The 14,843-nt window shown below is 39.6% G+C and overlaps 1 protein-coding gene across 2 annotated transcripts in view; it reads right to left on the reverse strand.

The window, feature by feature from the left end:
* tenm1 (teneurin transmembrane protein 1) overlaps nt 1–14,843 on the reverse strand; it is a 220,131-nt gene that overhangs the window by 108,357 nt on the left and 96,931 nt on the right. For both annotated transcript variants that reach the window (XM_061786698.1, XM_061786697.1), the window contains exon 7: nt 2,087–2,289. In XM_061786698.1, coding sequence (XP_061642682.1) covers nt 2,087–2,289 — 203 coding nt within the window. The remainder of the gene's footprint in view (nt 1–2,086; nt 2,290–14,843) is intronic.

Consider the following 14,843-nt stretch of genomic DNA (forward strand, 5'->3'; position numbering starts at 1 on the left):
AGTGGAGGAAGCAGGAAAACGAACTTTGCCAATTGATGACTGATTCTGACAATTACGAGAGGGAACCCGGCGTGTTTGTTGGAGAATTTGCCCAGCTGTTCATTTCGGATAGAGAAGATGAGGACTTTGATGGATTTGTGGATGAGGATTGATCAAAAAATAACATGAGTACATTGTTCAGTACTTCAATAAAGTACAACCGAACTCAGTTTTGCTCCCGCTGCCTTTTTAAAAACATTGTTTTAGCGTGCATGCATGCTCCCGTATGTTTTAAGCTATCGTATGTTTTACCATGCCTGCGCCCAATAATACAGTGCACCTTATGTATGTGTTAATACAGAAAAAGACCCCGTAACTGAGACTGCGCCTTTTAATACAGTCCGCCATATACTGTACATACGTACCTTTTCATTCTTAAATCTCATTAACGACATGTAGTAACTGTGTCACATCCCCAATGGCGGGTTGTCACACTCGTGTCAAAAATCACTAATTAGATCTCTTTGTGAAAGTGACAGTTGCACAGCTTGCCTCCTGCTGTGCTGTGTGTTTTTTGTCTGAACACTTTGCTTGGAAAAATTGCAATCTTTCACATTAAGGACTGTGAGTCATATGATTTGCTTAGTATGTCTGAAATAATATAGCATGTAGTAGTAGTCAAGGATATCAGTTTCCTAGCTGTAAATGTTGTAAAGCCACATATTGATAAATACATGATACATAACCAAAATGTTCATCACAGGGAATACCTGGTTAGTTGGAAGTCACACACAGAGCTCGATTATATACTGTGAGACTGTGCAAAAGTCGCCACTAACATCGATTTTATACTGACCCTTTTCCACAGCAGTCAATATCACTCATAACACAATAGAACACAGCATGTTTACACAAATGAATATAAAATCAATATGCACAAAACTTTGTAGAGGAATAGTGCATAAAGGAACAACCAACTACATTTCAAGAACATTTCATCATCTATTTTGGTGATGATCTGGATGAGGGTGTGTTATTTATTTATTTATTTATTTTCCATGTGTGTCAATAATATAGTAGGCTACTAACAGACAAATGGATAAACAAACCCAAATACAGATAGATCTCTATGAATTGTTTTTAGTTTTATTAATGGTTAAGATGTGGGGTTGGCCATGCTCTACTTAGTGACCTTGTAGTTGTATGATCATTATGAATTGCTAAAACAACAAATCTAATTTTGGTCCAAGACTTTTGCATAGTATTATATGTGCTGACATACAAATGTGCTGCATATAAATGTAAAATTCCAGGCTTCCACCCTTCATGCTGAACTGCACTTATTTTATAGTATGCACCTCTTCATATTGTGTCATTGGCAAAAGAGATGCTCACATATGGTTAGATATACTAGTATAGAATTAACCGCTAGTATATAACGCTCTCCTATATCCCTTGTGACCTGGTGTCACTCAGGCTGGGCAGCTTTAAAACCAAACTGTAGATGAAGAATTACTGCCTTCAATTTGGAGATTGACTGAAAACTGGCACACAGGCAGCTTAATCAGAGGAACTGCTTTTCCCTGTATAAAAGGGCAAAAAAAGAGGGAAATTCATTTTGCAGACACTAGAAACAACAGCATTAGAAACAAAAACAGCCTCTTGTTCCCAACATGCAAACTGTGTTTGTGAATATAGAAAAATGCCATTTGAGAAATTCTTGCCTTTTTAATATTTATATTCAAGGGGATCCTTTGTCATTCATGTCACAAGTCCCGACCCAAGGCTATTTTCTCCTCCCCTTTTATTCATTGGGTCACTGTCATTGATTATGAACGAGGCACAAAATTACTTGACCAATTGCAATTTATTAATGATTCTTGTAAGAATATATGTTGTGTTAGTTGATCTTTATGTACAGTATTTACAGTGTGTTTCCTGAATAGTTTGGGGAAACTGGTTAATGTGATATTCAGGAATAACTATACATCAAAGATCTCTGACATTTTGCAATGTTTTTTTTTTTTTTTAATGGCTAGTGATCTTTTTAACCCTTTGGGACATGTTGGTAGCTGAGAGTGTGTCTGACATGACCATGGGAGCTTACCTGTGTGTGTGTAGGTGGTATATTCCTGCGTCCATAGACCCCGAGCAATGCATTATGGGAGAGAGAGAGATTGAACTTCATGTGGGTTGGATGGTGCACAGTCATATGAAACCTCCAAAACACTCCGGGTGGGATGGCCTGATTCTGTTGCATTCCAATGTTGACCTCGCCTCGGTCGATTGCCCGGCCACGCACCCACTTTTCTGCAGATTCAAACCACAGATAGGTGATGTAAAGATCATTTACTGTAGATTTATCAAAGAAAACAGGGGGCTATCTTCACAGGCAAAGGACCAATTAAATACAAGATCTATGTCCTTAAACATCATTGGGATCAACAGCTCTTCTAAGGAAGTAAGACTGAAGAGACATCAGGAATGACTCATCGCTGTAAAAATCCTGCTTTTCAAGAGATTCTGTATGGACAGTCCTTTTGATAGGCTCTACATTGAAGATGAATTGCTTTAAAATAAAGAGTTTTGTCTGAATACGATCTAAGCGGCTTTGACATGGTATATTAGTATCTTGTAACAAAAAAAATAGTGTGCACCAGAAAGAAGAGCGTTATAGGTAGAGTGCAGAACAGAGGTGCCCACATGTATGCATGCATTCACAAACAGAATCATGGCAGAGAGATAGTGTCTTGAGTGAGAGTGTATCTTTGTGTCTAAGGAGAATGGGTATTTCCCAAAATCCTTTGGCCATTAGCTCTTGCCTTTCCATAAGCCTTTATCAACCACCAGGCCTCAGTCTTTTGTGTCGGTGGAGCAGGCGAACCTCTTCAGCCCTCTTTGTGCCTGCCTTTATGGAGAGATATAGCTGTGCTTCTAAAAGACGATGGAGGAAATACGGTGACAGAGGGGAGCCCACCGATCGTTACAGCCACAAAGGGAGATGATCAGTTAGGGGCAGATTCATGGATGAGTCTGTGCGCTCTCTATCTATAATTGCCGCATCTTTACCACTTCATTATGGCAAAATCATGCAAACCCACAACCCAGCTGTCATATATCTTGTGCAGTCAAATGACAGTGAGTGAGAGAGCACAGAGCTACCTCTGTTTATACCATCAGTGCTACTTATTACTGTTGTCTGGAATTAGAAATGGCAATACTGCTATCACACTGATTAATCTCACAAGAAATCTTGCACTGACACTTATGGGCAATAGCTGATCATTCTTAATGATCGTTTCATGACTTCCCATTATGAAAAATCATGATATCGACTTGGTGAAATTTATTTTCGGTTAGATGGTTTCGCAGGCTTTGGCTTTGTTGTAGTACATACGGCTGACTTGGGAGCAATTCCTGCTGAGTGACTGTAGATGTGCATGTAACTGTGAATAGTTGTCTTTCTATATGTGCCCTGTGGATGAGTGACGACCAAGTCTGCCTTTGATCCATGATTCCTTTATAAAATAGATTTTCTTGATTTTTCAAAAATCAAGATGAATGCGTTGCCTACATTTCTTTACAGTATTTGTTTCATTGCATCCCACTGACTATACCTAAGAGGTTTTTCTGAGATCTCAACAGGGTCATTAATTGGTTTATTGACTGAAATGTAACATAAGTGGGATAGATGGAAAGTTAGCAAGATTAGTGCAAAATACAAAAAGAATAACAATGAGAAAATCTGGATTTTGTTTTTTTATATATCAATTCAGAGCTCACATACATGTCAATGGTAATGTATGGATGAAAATAAAAAAATAAAAAAATATATATATATACATTAACATACATATAAACAGACAATGGCGGCACGGTGGACGACTGGTTAGAGCGTCAGCCTCACAATCCCTGGCCCCGCCTGTGTGGAGTTTGCATGTTCTCCCTGTGCCTGCGTGGGTTTTCTCCGGGCACTCCGGTTTCCTCCCACATCCCAAAAACATGCATTAATTGGAGACTCTAAATTGCCCATAGGCATGACTGTGAGTGCGAATGGTTGTTTGTTTCTATGTGCCCTGCGATTGGCTGGCAACCAGTTCAGGGTGTACCCAGTCTCCTGCCCGTTGATAGCTGGGATAGGCTCCAGCACGCCCGCGACCCTAGTGAGGAGAAGCGGCTCAGATAATGGATGGATGGATAAACAGACCATAGATGTTTTGCCCACCACAAAAAGAAAAAGGACAAATATGGATCTGGAAAAAAAAAATTCTGGATTTCCAAATAAAGTGACTTAAAATTTACTGGGATATGCACACACTTTTTTTTACAACCTGTGAGGTCTACGACACAAAGTCTAATTTAAAACCAGAGGCAATTTGTGTATCCATGCAAAACAATCCCTGACCAAAAGCTCAGGGACCTTTTCAGATGTGATTGGACAGAGAGAAAAACATACAAAATGCTCTCCAATTATCGTAGTAGGATGTAAGCAGCTTGGCAGAGCTAAAGTATGCTTTTATGCATTCCTGCTGGGTATACCGCCACAGTCTATTCACTTTAATTCTAATCCTCACTCTTGTACCTCACCACAAAAATAAAGGCCAGCAGAGGGATGGATGTCCCGAGGAAAGCAGCCTTTTATTCAACTTTAGATGAATAGGACATCAATCGGGCATGGCAGTTGGCACAACACAGGCAGGCAGACATGAGCACAAGCAGCACGGCGGGCCAGCTGACTGGCAGGGAGATGAGCAACCAAGTCCTTTTGATGCTAATTACTGTACTGTAGCTCTTCTCGTCTGATGCAATATGTGGACAGACACCAGTGCTCAGGGCATCTGCAAGTATGGGCATTGGGTAAACCAGGGGTGGAGGGGAAGATTTGTAGGAGGAGGAAGAAAAAAAATGGGTGCGGGGGAATGAGCCAAGAAGAGAGTAGCATGTCCAAAAGAGAAGCTGGCAGTGTCAAATTACTGCTGCTGATGCAAGAAAGAAGAAAAACCATCCTTGCATCTCTCTCAGAAGCAAAAAAAATCTTTTCTCTGCTGAAAATAGTAGAGGATGGAGACATAATGTGGGTCCAGCAGAAAACAGACAGATTGCAAAGTTACTCTGACACCTCCAGGCGTTTGAGAATGCTGCTGACAATCAATGCATGAAAGGTAACCAGGCTGATTTTGAGACTGATTCCCCACTTCCAACCAAAGTCATACAGCATTATCAGATGGTTTTAAAGCTATTCTCCAGAATTGTTTGGGGCAGACAATCGAAAAGATAAAATATGTTCAATATTTACAATCAAATGCTGTATGAATATAATGAACACAATGGCAGAGCCACAAACTCCTTGCACCGTGACGAGTCAATCAAGAAACGACGTAAAGCTTTCGCTGTTAAGGAACTTATATGGTAGATTAAGTCATTAGCCAGAATAGAAATTAAAAGAATGTTGGCAAGAAATGCAGTTACCAGATAAACTAACAGCTACCATAGCCTGTTCCTCTTCTACTACTACTACTACTACTACTACTACTACTCCTTTTCTGTATTTGTATTTTCCTAAAGTCTACATGCCCAGTGGCACCATAGTGCTTCTCACAGGTCAGTCTTCATGGAGATATTGTTAAGTCTGCGTTGTACTACTTTGTTGGTCATCTCAAGTACCCAACACATTATAGGTGCAGTAAGAAATTTTTCTATGTGTTTGGGCTCTCACATTAGATTACATTTATGTGTACCAGGCTTTAATCCAATTGCTGTTTAAGCAACCCTCTTTAACTAAACAAAAAATCATTGTTTTCTCTCATTTGCCTGGCAACTAACAAACAAGCAAAAATAAAAAAAAAATCATTTTGAAAGCAATCAAAAACATGATGGAACTTGCATGTGCTTACTGTAGGACTCCTGAGAAAAATACAATCAAAATTTAAAATAAAAAATATCTTAAGGCTTTCCTGTACTTTTATCATCAGTTGGCAACCAATGCACATTCTTACACCACCAGAGTATGTTAAAATGAACGCTTGTAATGAAACCACAATGTGTTCTTTAAAACAAACAAGGAGTGCTTTTAAATATGTATTTAGCTTTCTATGGTCAGAATTAATTAATGGGTTAGAAAATGTGTGCACCCTGATTCAGTCCATGTTCATACAGTAGAAATTCCAAGCAAACTACATCACAATAAACCATGTGACAGCACTCACTTATTGGTCACAAGAATGTACACAAGAGATTTGATGTATGGTGTAGCCGGAAATTAGTGAAATAAAGAAGCATAAATAAACACAAAATTGAGCCAAACTATCATTTGTTGATAAGGTTGTTAATTATCTGGACAATCTACAATACACTAGAGCATTTTAAAAGCACAACTCCAGCAGATAATTCTCATTCATGCGGTGAAAAGAAGTTGTGCTGCTCTCAGACGTATAAAAGAAACAAGTCAACAAATATTGAGCAAGTATGTGGGTGCTAACTGCTAATGTGACATACCAAAAACGTCTCCGTAAAGCTAATATGCTTACATCCCACATGTTGTTATGTCACCGTAATGATTTTCAAGCATATTATCATATGGGAGCATATTATCGACATTTATATTTTTATTATCAGTGTATTGTAGTTCCCTGTTAGCCGATGTTATCGCGTTATGTTGTTGTGCAACTCGCACAATACGAAAGAAGAGCAGACTACAGAGTTGTTTAGCGTAAAAACTAATGCAATTATACTGTATGTAGTTTGTAGTGATCTGGGGTCAAATGGCTTTCACATCACATGCCAACCACACTAGTGTGTCTGGAACTGTAACGAGACCACCTCTTGCAGAAGGTCTTGGACTGGTTAGTTTCTTCCGCACCAGCTGAGACATTGTTTGTTGTGTTAAGGGATGAAATGAACTAGAGTTTGATTAAAAGAAAGATGTTTCATTGGCATGTCGACGCATAAAAGCAACAACATATTGACTCTGCTTCAGTCAGCTAAACCATGTGCCTATTTACAATGTAGTTGCATTGGCACATAGGAGACTGATTACAGTTTTTTGGCCATATTTTGAACAGCCCTGATTCTGATTTGAGTATTTCTCTCTGTCTCTCCTTAAACTGCCATAACCCATATCTGAATTTTGCCGTTTGGGTTCACAAAAATCTGAATTGTGTCACTAGAACCATTTTCTATAAATAAAGCCTATGATCTGTCCTCCCCATTGTCTTGTGGATACCTGGCCAACTAATGACTGTGAGCTACTTTTGGACTTGGAGTACAAGGTCTAATTATTTTTTTCTTGCCTACGGGTAATTCAGGTAAATCAATTACACTTTACGTAATCATTTTTCTAATGAACTAAAACGTCGTTGGCATTAATGTTCTTGTCCTAGAGATTCTAATGAAGCAAAGAACAGAGCAACAGTGCATATGACGTTTATGGTAACGGGACATGTCTGGAGGGACTGGAACTGTGTGTGTGTGTAAGTCCATATTAGAGCGCCTGATGTCAATCTCACACACATTGGTACAGACAACATTAATAGTGTTACAAATGCAAGCGAAATTGCTCCAGGATGAATAAAAATATCACAGTGAGAAAGGTCTATAATTACTTCGATTCAATTAAGGTCTTTTTGTGAAGGTGGCTGAATAAGCTTTCAGCCACCTCTCTCTACTCTACAGCCTAATGAGTGCCAGTCAGAGTCAGGAGAAGATAATGCTCTTGGACTTCAGGCCCTCCATTACTCTCACCCTCACTGTCCACCATCAAAGCCTCAGGCTATGTCTGTGACTGACAAGTCTGCCTGTGTAGAAACGTATTTAAGACTGGACCCTGTGAGACTTTGTCAACTGTTTTTGTTATTTTGTTTTGTTTAGTTTTTCTCCCCCTCCACCAAGGACTAAAATATGTGATTCTAGAGAACATGTTTTGTATTTTAATCAAAATCATGATTGTAAACATTGTGTTATACTTAACGGAAATCTAACAATAATTTTAGAGTTCCCTTTAAATCAGGGGATCAAAACTGGTTTTAGCCCGAGACCCACATTTGACACAACGTCAATAAGGTACAACTCACTCTAATCCATCCATCCCTCCATTTTCCATACCGCTTATTGTGACGCAGGCGTGCTGGAGCCTATCCCAGCTATCTTTGGGGCGAGAGGCGGGGTACACCATGAACTGGTCGCCAGTCAATCGCAGGGCACATACAAACAAACAACCATTTGCGATCACATTCACACCTACAGGCAATTTAGAGTTTTCAATCACCTACCATGCATGTTCTTGTGATGTGGGAGGAAACCCGAGTAGCGTGGGAAAACCCACGCAGGCATGGGGGGAACGTGCAAACTCCATACAGGCGAGGCCTGATTAAACCCCGGTCATCAGTGATGCAGATGTGCTCACCAGTCCGCCACCGTGCCTCCACTTTAATCCAAATCCAACAAAAATATCCTTCGAAGACATCATCAAAATAAAAAAATAAAAACTTGCAATTACATGACCTCTTTATTAAGAAATTAGTAAAGTGAAACTTCCACAAAATAAATGGAATCGCACAATTTGACTTTTGTAAAGGGGTATAAAATAGACTGCACTAACTTAAGCCAACATAAGATTATTGTATGGAACATTTATTTGTTTGTTGGGTCTTGGGAGTTCCTGCCCACCCATCAAATTTAAAATCAAACAACCAAGTAAATCTTTAATAGGTTGCCGAGTTCCAAAAATCTTTCTGCAAGCCAGCCACTCTGAATTTCACAGAATCGTGACATCAGTGCTTGTAATGTTGCCCCCACACTGAGATTTTCACCCATGAATTGATAGCTATGCTGTGTAAGAATGAATGGGACAAAAACAACAACAACAAAACACATCCACACCATTCTGCATGCATCCAGCCTGCATCTTCACATTGTATTGTTTGGAACCTTTTCTGCCCTCTGTAATGAAAGATCGCTCTTAGGTGCTTCACTCTATCAAATAAGACAGGAAGGGAATGGGGTGAATTACATAAGAGTGTCCATAAAAGGCTCCTCTGACAGCTACAGTACTTCTGTTTGACCCAGTTTTGTATCTGCTTTGTCCATATTTGGCTAAGACCACCCCCTTTTCTCTGATTGGTTGCCTCCGTGTAAAAGGCCCACTTGTAAGAGCACACGTGTTTGTTATGGTGACAGCGCTGGCCGAGAGGTAGGCCGAGGACTTTGCAAATGATGTAGATAAGCTTGAGAAATTCGAAGGACCTGGTTTCAGGACTCTCGACAGAAAAACATCTGAGACTCAATAATGAGTGGATGATTTTAATTCATATTTCACGTTTACTGAGGCACCATAGGGACAATATTACATCCCAAATACTAGAAAATGTTGGTTTGGTAAAATATGGCACCTTTAAAGTGGCAGTAATATTTATTTTCCTTTTTTTTCAGGACTCCAAATAGTAAGATATTGTCAATGGAATATCCCAACTCAGGTGTGAACAGCCCAGCAACTTGGCTTTTCTAATTTGCATGCCCAAAGGGCTGGCTCATTCAGTTTTTTCACCATTCTTCACCATCTTGTCACCATTGTTCTGTAAATGAGGCAATTACTCTCCACACAGTTACTGAAAGAGAAGTTTTGTTGCTTTGCCTTTACCTGAATAAATTGATAGAAATTACTGGCTGTATGCTTACACAACACTGCATACACTTTTGTTCGATACATCCCAGTACAGATACACACCCAGACCTTTTTATAAACATATAGTTTATAGTTACTGACGTATCCCTGCCAATAGCCAACATGTTCATGAGTAAAGTTATAGAAAATGGAGCTCGCTCTGTCTCCGAGTACCACAATCTCGAGGCACGGTGAGAGCGTCGGACAGAATTTCCGAATGTACCCTGTGTTGATATTTTGTGCGTTTGTTGTGTCCGTGCGACCAAGTGTAATGAAACTATATGTTTATAAGGAGATCGGGGCATGTATCTGTAATGAGATGTATCAAAGAAAAAGTATGCAATCTTGTGTAAGTGTGCAGCCAGTAATTTCTATCAAAATCAGTGTGTTGTAATGTAACGAGAGAGAGGTAGCGGTTTAGAACTAGTGTACAATAGTTTCTCATAGCATTGTGTTGTGTGGTTGTTTAGTACATGTTTTTATTTATTTTCTTATTTTGTTGTTTTCACCAGGATTTTCTGTGTTTATTTATATAGCACACTTACAATGTCCACAGTTGCACTAAGTGCTCCATGGTTATAAAAAAAAGTATGTATATATAACATACACATACCATTCATATACACATGAAAGTAGTGCTATCAAGAAAAATATAGAAAGCGTACCGCAACAAAACACTTCAAAATAAATGAAATGAAATCATCTTGAAAAATCAAAACGTCAATGGCAGTTTTGCACAAGGCCACTTGAATATGGACTATGGAAGAAATAGGAGGGAGGCCTGTTGACTTTTACGCCATTACTTTGTGAAAAATAATCATCAATTTGCCTATGCTATTTTCAACATCACACACGGTGGTGTTGACCAAAAGTTGTTTTGATAAACCTTTTCTTTTTTCAAACTGAGGAATTCTTGTCCACATTCCGACGTCCCTGTTAGACAATCAGTCAAGCACTGAATGCGTGTCACGTCTGTGTACCGCTAATCTGGCAAAAATGGCCGCATTTACAAAAGAAAGTTGGCTAATTGTAGGCCGTTGAGTTGTTAATTTTAAACCAGAGAGCCTTTGGGCTGTCCTCTAGGCATTGCAGCAGGAATAAGAAAACCCTGGGTTGGGGGGGGGGGGGGGGGGGGGGGGGGGGCTTTTTGCACTCACATCCTGAGAATGTATCCCAGCGTGAGAAAATCAATGAGACCGGAGTAACATGGACTAGTCTATCAGCATCTTTCCTCTCTCTCTCTCTCTCTCTCTCTCTCTCTCTCTCTCTCTCTCTCTCTCTCTCTTTCTCTCTCTCTCGCACTCACATACACACATCTTTTCTCATATACATACACGATAGTAAACATTTTTTACACACTTCGCCCATTTCCCTTTACTGTCTCTCAGCACAGAATATTGATGTGCTCCATAAGAGCCCTCTGTCACACTCTAGCAGTCTACACTCCATTTCCAACCACAAGTGAGAGTGAAAAGAAGAATTTGGCATTGACTCTCATTTCAGCTATAAATGCTACCATGCCATTGGCTCAAGTGCCATCCCTCAAGCTCCACAATCTTCACTTGATAACGAGGCACTATGCTCCCAGTGAATGTCACTTTGCATTTTTATATAATAAATTTATCTGATGATTCCCAGTGAGTCAAATTGTATTCTCAAACTCCAAGTACTTCATTAAGGTAGAAATGTTATTTTCAGAACATGTCGGTTAATGCTTTTTGCGGCACTTGCGGTATTTCTCTGTGGGAGTCAGCATGTTAGATAAAGAAATATTAAAGCATGTGCACTCACACTTACTCAGTCGACTGAGTTTGATTATCATGGGGTGAATAGCAGTTGCCGTAGTGCTAATTAGAAATATGTTCATTTGTAAAGGACTAAGAAGGGCTCCTGATACGGAAACTGCAGGAGCGATCATGCACAGATCATAAAAACACTGATTGTATATAGACACATGACACACCACGTCACTTACAATGTACTGCTGCATAAATAATGAAGCAGTCGAATAGCCTTTTCTTGTTAATACTGTTTTCAATTATCACATTAAGCCATTAAATGTCAATGCATTTGTGCTATACAGTATAAACAAATAAAATGATGTATTGTAAAAGTAGAGTTGGAGAAGAAATTAAGGCATTCTACTTTTAAATTGATACATATCTAATTTATTTCTTCATCCAACAAGGCAACTTTTCAGTCTAATATGTGATGTACAAGGTTTATTTCATTATAAATAGCACTTTTGAAACCATGAATAGCAATATTTGTGAATTGTCAAGCGCCTTTAGACTTAACTGATAAAAATGAACAAATAGAGCACCTACCAATCCGTGTGCCAAACTTGTTTAATTTATCTCTTAAAGTGAATAGTTGATTGTTCTCCATTAATAACATACTCCCACTAATATGTTGCAGTTTTGCAAAGAAAATCACAATATACAGTACATAAACCTATTTCAAACAGGAAAAAAAGTTTACATTTGCCATAGGCCAAATTTTCTGACACATAAACAGCCTATTTGCATCCATCCATCCATTTTCTGAGCCGCTTCTCCTCACTAGGGTCGCGGGCGTGCTGGAGCCTATCCCAGCTATCATCGGGCAGGATGCGGGGTACACTCTGAACTGGTTGCCAGCCAATCGCAGGGCACATACAAACAAACAACCATTCGCACTCACAGTCACACCTACGGGCAATTTTAGAGTCTCCAATTAATGCATGTTTTTGGGATGTGGGAGGAAACCGGAGTGCCCGGAGAAAACCCACGCAGGCACGGGGAGAACATGCAAACTCCACACAGGCGGGGCCGGGGATTGAATCTGGGTCCTCAGAACTGTGAGGCTGACGCTCTAAACAGCCTATTTCAATGTGAGTAATTATTCCGATTCATCACTTTCTTTTTAAAATACACGTTCGCCATCCTTCAAGCAAATTGGTACCCATCTATCATTCACGTCTTCTGACCACCTCCTTTCTCTTCCTCCTCTCGCTCTAGTGTCATGTATTTATCCTTTTGGTTCCCTGCAGCCTCCACACACCAGCCCTTGTGGTGTAATCTGGGGGATTGTGTGGTTTCTGGGTGTGAAAGGTGATGGGTACAGCAGGATGAGCGTGATAATCTCACGCACTGGATTATAGCCCAATCTCTAATCTTTCTGGCCATCCTGTGTAGGGAATTACTAAATTAATCTCAACCCCCATTTTGGCTCTGTCCATTTTTATGTCCTAGTTTTCATCAGGCACCTAAAGCTATAGATGTTGAAATAATAGATTGTGATGCAACCTTAAGAAGTAAATTCAATGACCCCCGAGTGCTCTATCGTCTAGGATTTAACTCCCGATCTGAGCGTTAATCCTCCGAATGTGAGGATTCATCAAGAACAGTTGCTTTAGGGATGTCCCAGGTTGCCTGAATTGCAGTGCGTTGCAGTTTAGCTTAAACCTTTTCTCTCTAAGTGCTGAACATGAGCACTGACAACTATGCAATATCCATCAGCCAACCATAAAGGTTGTTATGTCCTGCCTGACATCATGACCTGCAACACTCACAATTCATGTACCGTATCATGGGGTTAAATTGGTGTTAGTAATTCCTCTGGCTAGTTGAGAAGTGAGTGTCGAGAGTCAATTCCAGTCACGTAGCGGCAAAGAGGGAACATGATTAACTAATTATCATACCTTTCTTTTCAATGATTAATCAGTTCAAAACTGATTTCTTGAGTGAGGTCTCTTATTGGAACATGCGTCACACATGGTTTACGGTGTATCAAGCCAAGGTTCAAATAAAAATTTTCTTTTTTTTAAAGACATAAGCAAGAAAACTACATTTGTTAAAACAACCAAAAATGTATAACTTCTTTCATATGTACAAACAAAAAAATACCAAAATGCAAAAAAGAAAGAAAGAAAAAAAAACTGTTTTCATTTATGCCTGAAAGGGAGTGGGAAGAAGAAAAACATTAAATCCCACCCCCATTTCTCATTTATAGAAACACAATAATAGAGCTAACAACAAACTAAGGATTTATACTGCTGGATCATAAATGTATTGTTTTATGAACTACTTTTCCACACATTACTATAGAACATAGTTCACGAATCCATCCATCCATTTTCTGAACCGCTTATCCTCACAGGGGTCGCGGGAGTGCTGGAGCCTATCCCAGCTATCTTCGGGCATGAGGCAGGGTCCACCCTGAACTGGTCGCCAGCCAATCGCAGGGCACACATAAACAAACAACCAGCCCCGCCTGTGTGGAGTTTGCATGTTCTCCCCGTGCCCGCGTGGGTTTTCTCCGGGTACTCCAGTTTCCTCCCACATCCCAAAAACATGCTGGGTAGGTTAATTGAAACTCTAAATTGCCCGTAGGTGTGAATGTGAGTGTGAATAGTTGTTTGTTTATATGTTCCCTGTGATTGGCTGGCGACCAGTTTGGGGTGTACCCCGCCTCTCGCTACCGTGCCGCCGCTCCACATACAGACACACAAAAACATTTATGAGTAGCTCGAACCTTTGGTAATCTGAAGTCTCCATATCCTTCCAATTTATATAGGCTCTTTCTCTTATTGTGAAAAGTAGCTGTAGGTTAGTCGGTAGTAATTTGCTGAATGCTTTAAATAAGGATTATTGGGGCGTTGTATTTTACAAACTCATTACATTTTAGCAATTATGACTGAATAAACAGATTAAGAGTGTGTTCGAGAAATCCAGCCTTGTGAATGAGCGCACAGCCCGTTTCTGCAATATGATTAATGAATTAATTGTAGACTGGTAGGTGTTACCCCACACTTCAACACAATGCATGAAATATGGGAGTACCAGGGTGCAGTATAAAATGCGGAGTGTATTTTCATAAAGAAATTGTTTCACTTTATTTATAATTGAGAGGCTTTTGGAGATTTTTGTTTTTATGTCTTAGACAAGCCTTCCAAGACAATTTGCTATCAAGTATAACTCCTAAAAATGTGGTCTCATTTACATTTTCAATTAAGATACCTTCAACATCATTGTTTTGGTTTTACTTAAGTACAATTTGTGTATTTCCTTCCACTCTTTTATTTCATTTAGTTCATTGTTCACAGCATCTAAAAGCGTGTAATAATTATCACTGCTACAGAACATATTTGTGCCATAGCAGATTTTAGCTACTGTGAACATTCATGTCATTGTAGCCACTGCTGACCTTTACCATCCTTTTTTCT

Source organism: Phyllopteryx taeniolatus, chromosome 10 (assembly GCF_024500385.1).
Source record: "Phyllopteryx taeniolatus isolate TA_2022b chromosome 10, UOR_Ptae_1.2, whole genome shotgun sequence".
NCBI classification, from domain to species: Eukaryota; Metazoa; Chordata; class Actinopteri; order Syngnathiformes; family Syngnathidae; genus Phyllopteryx; species Phyllopteryx taeniolatus.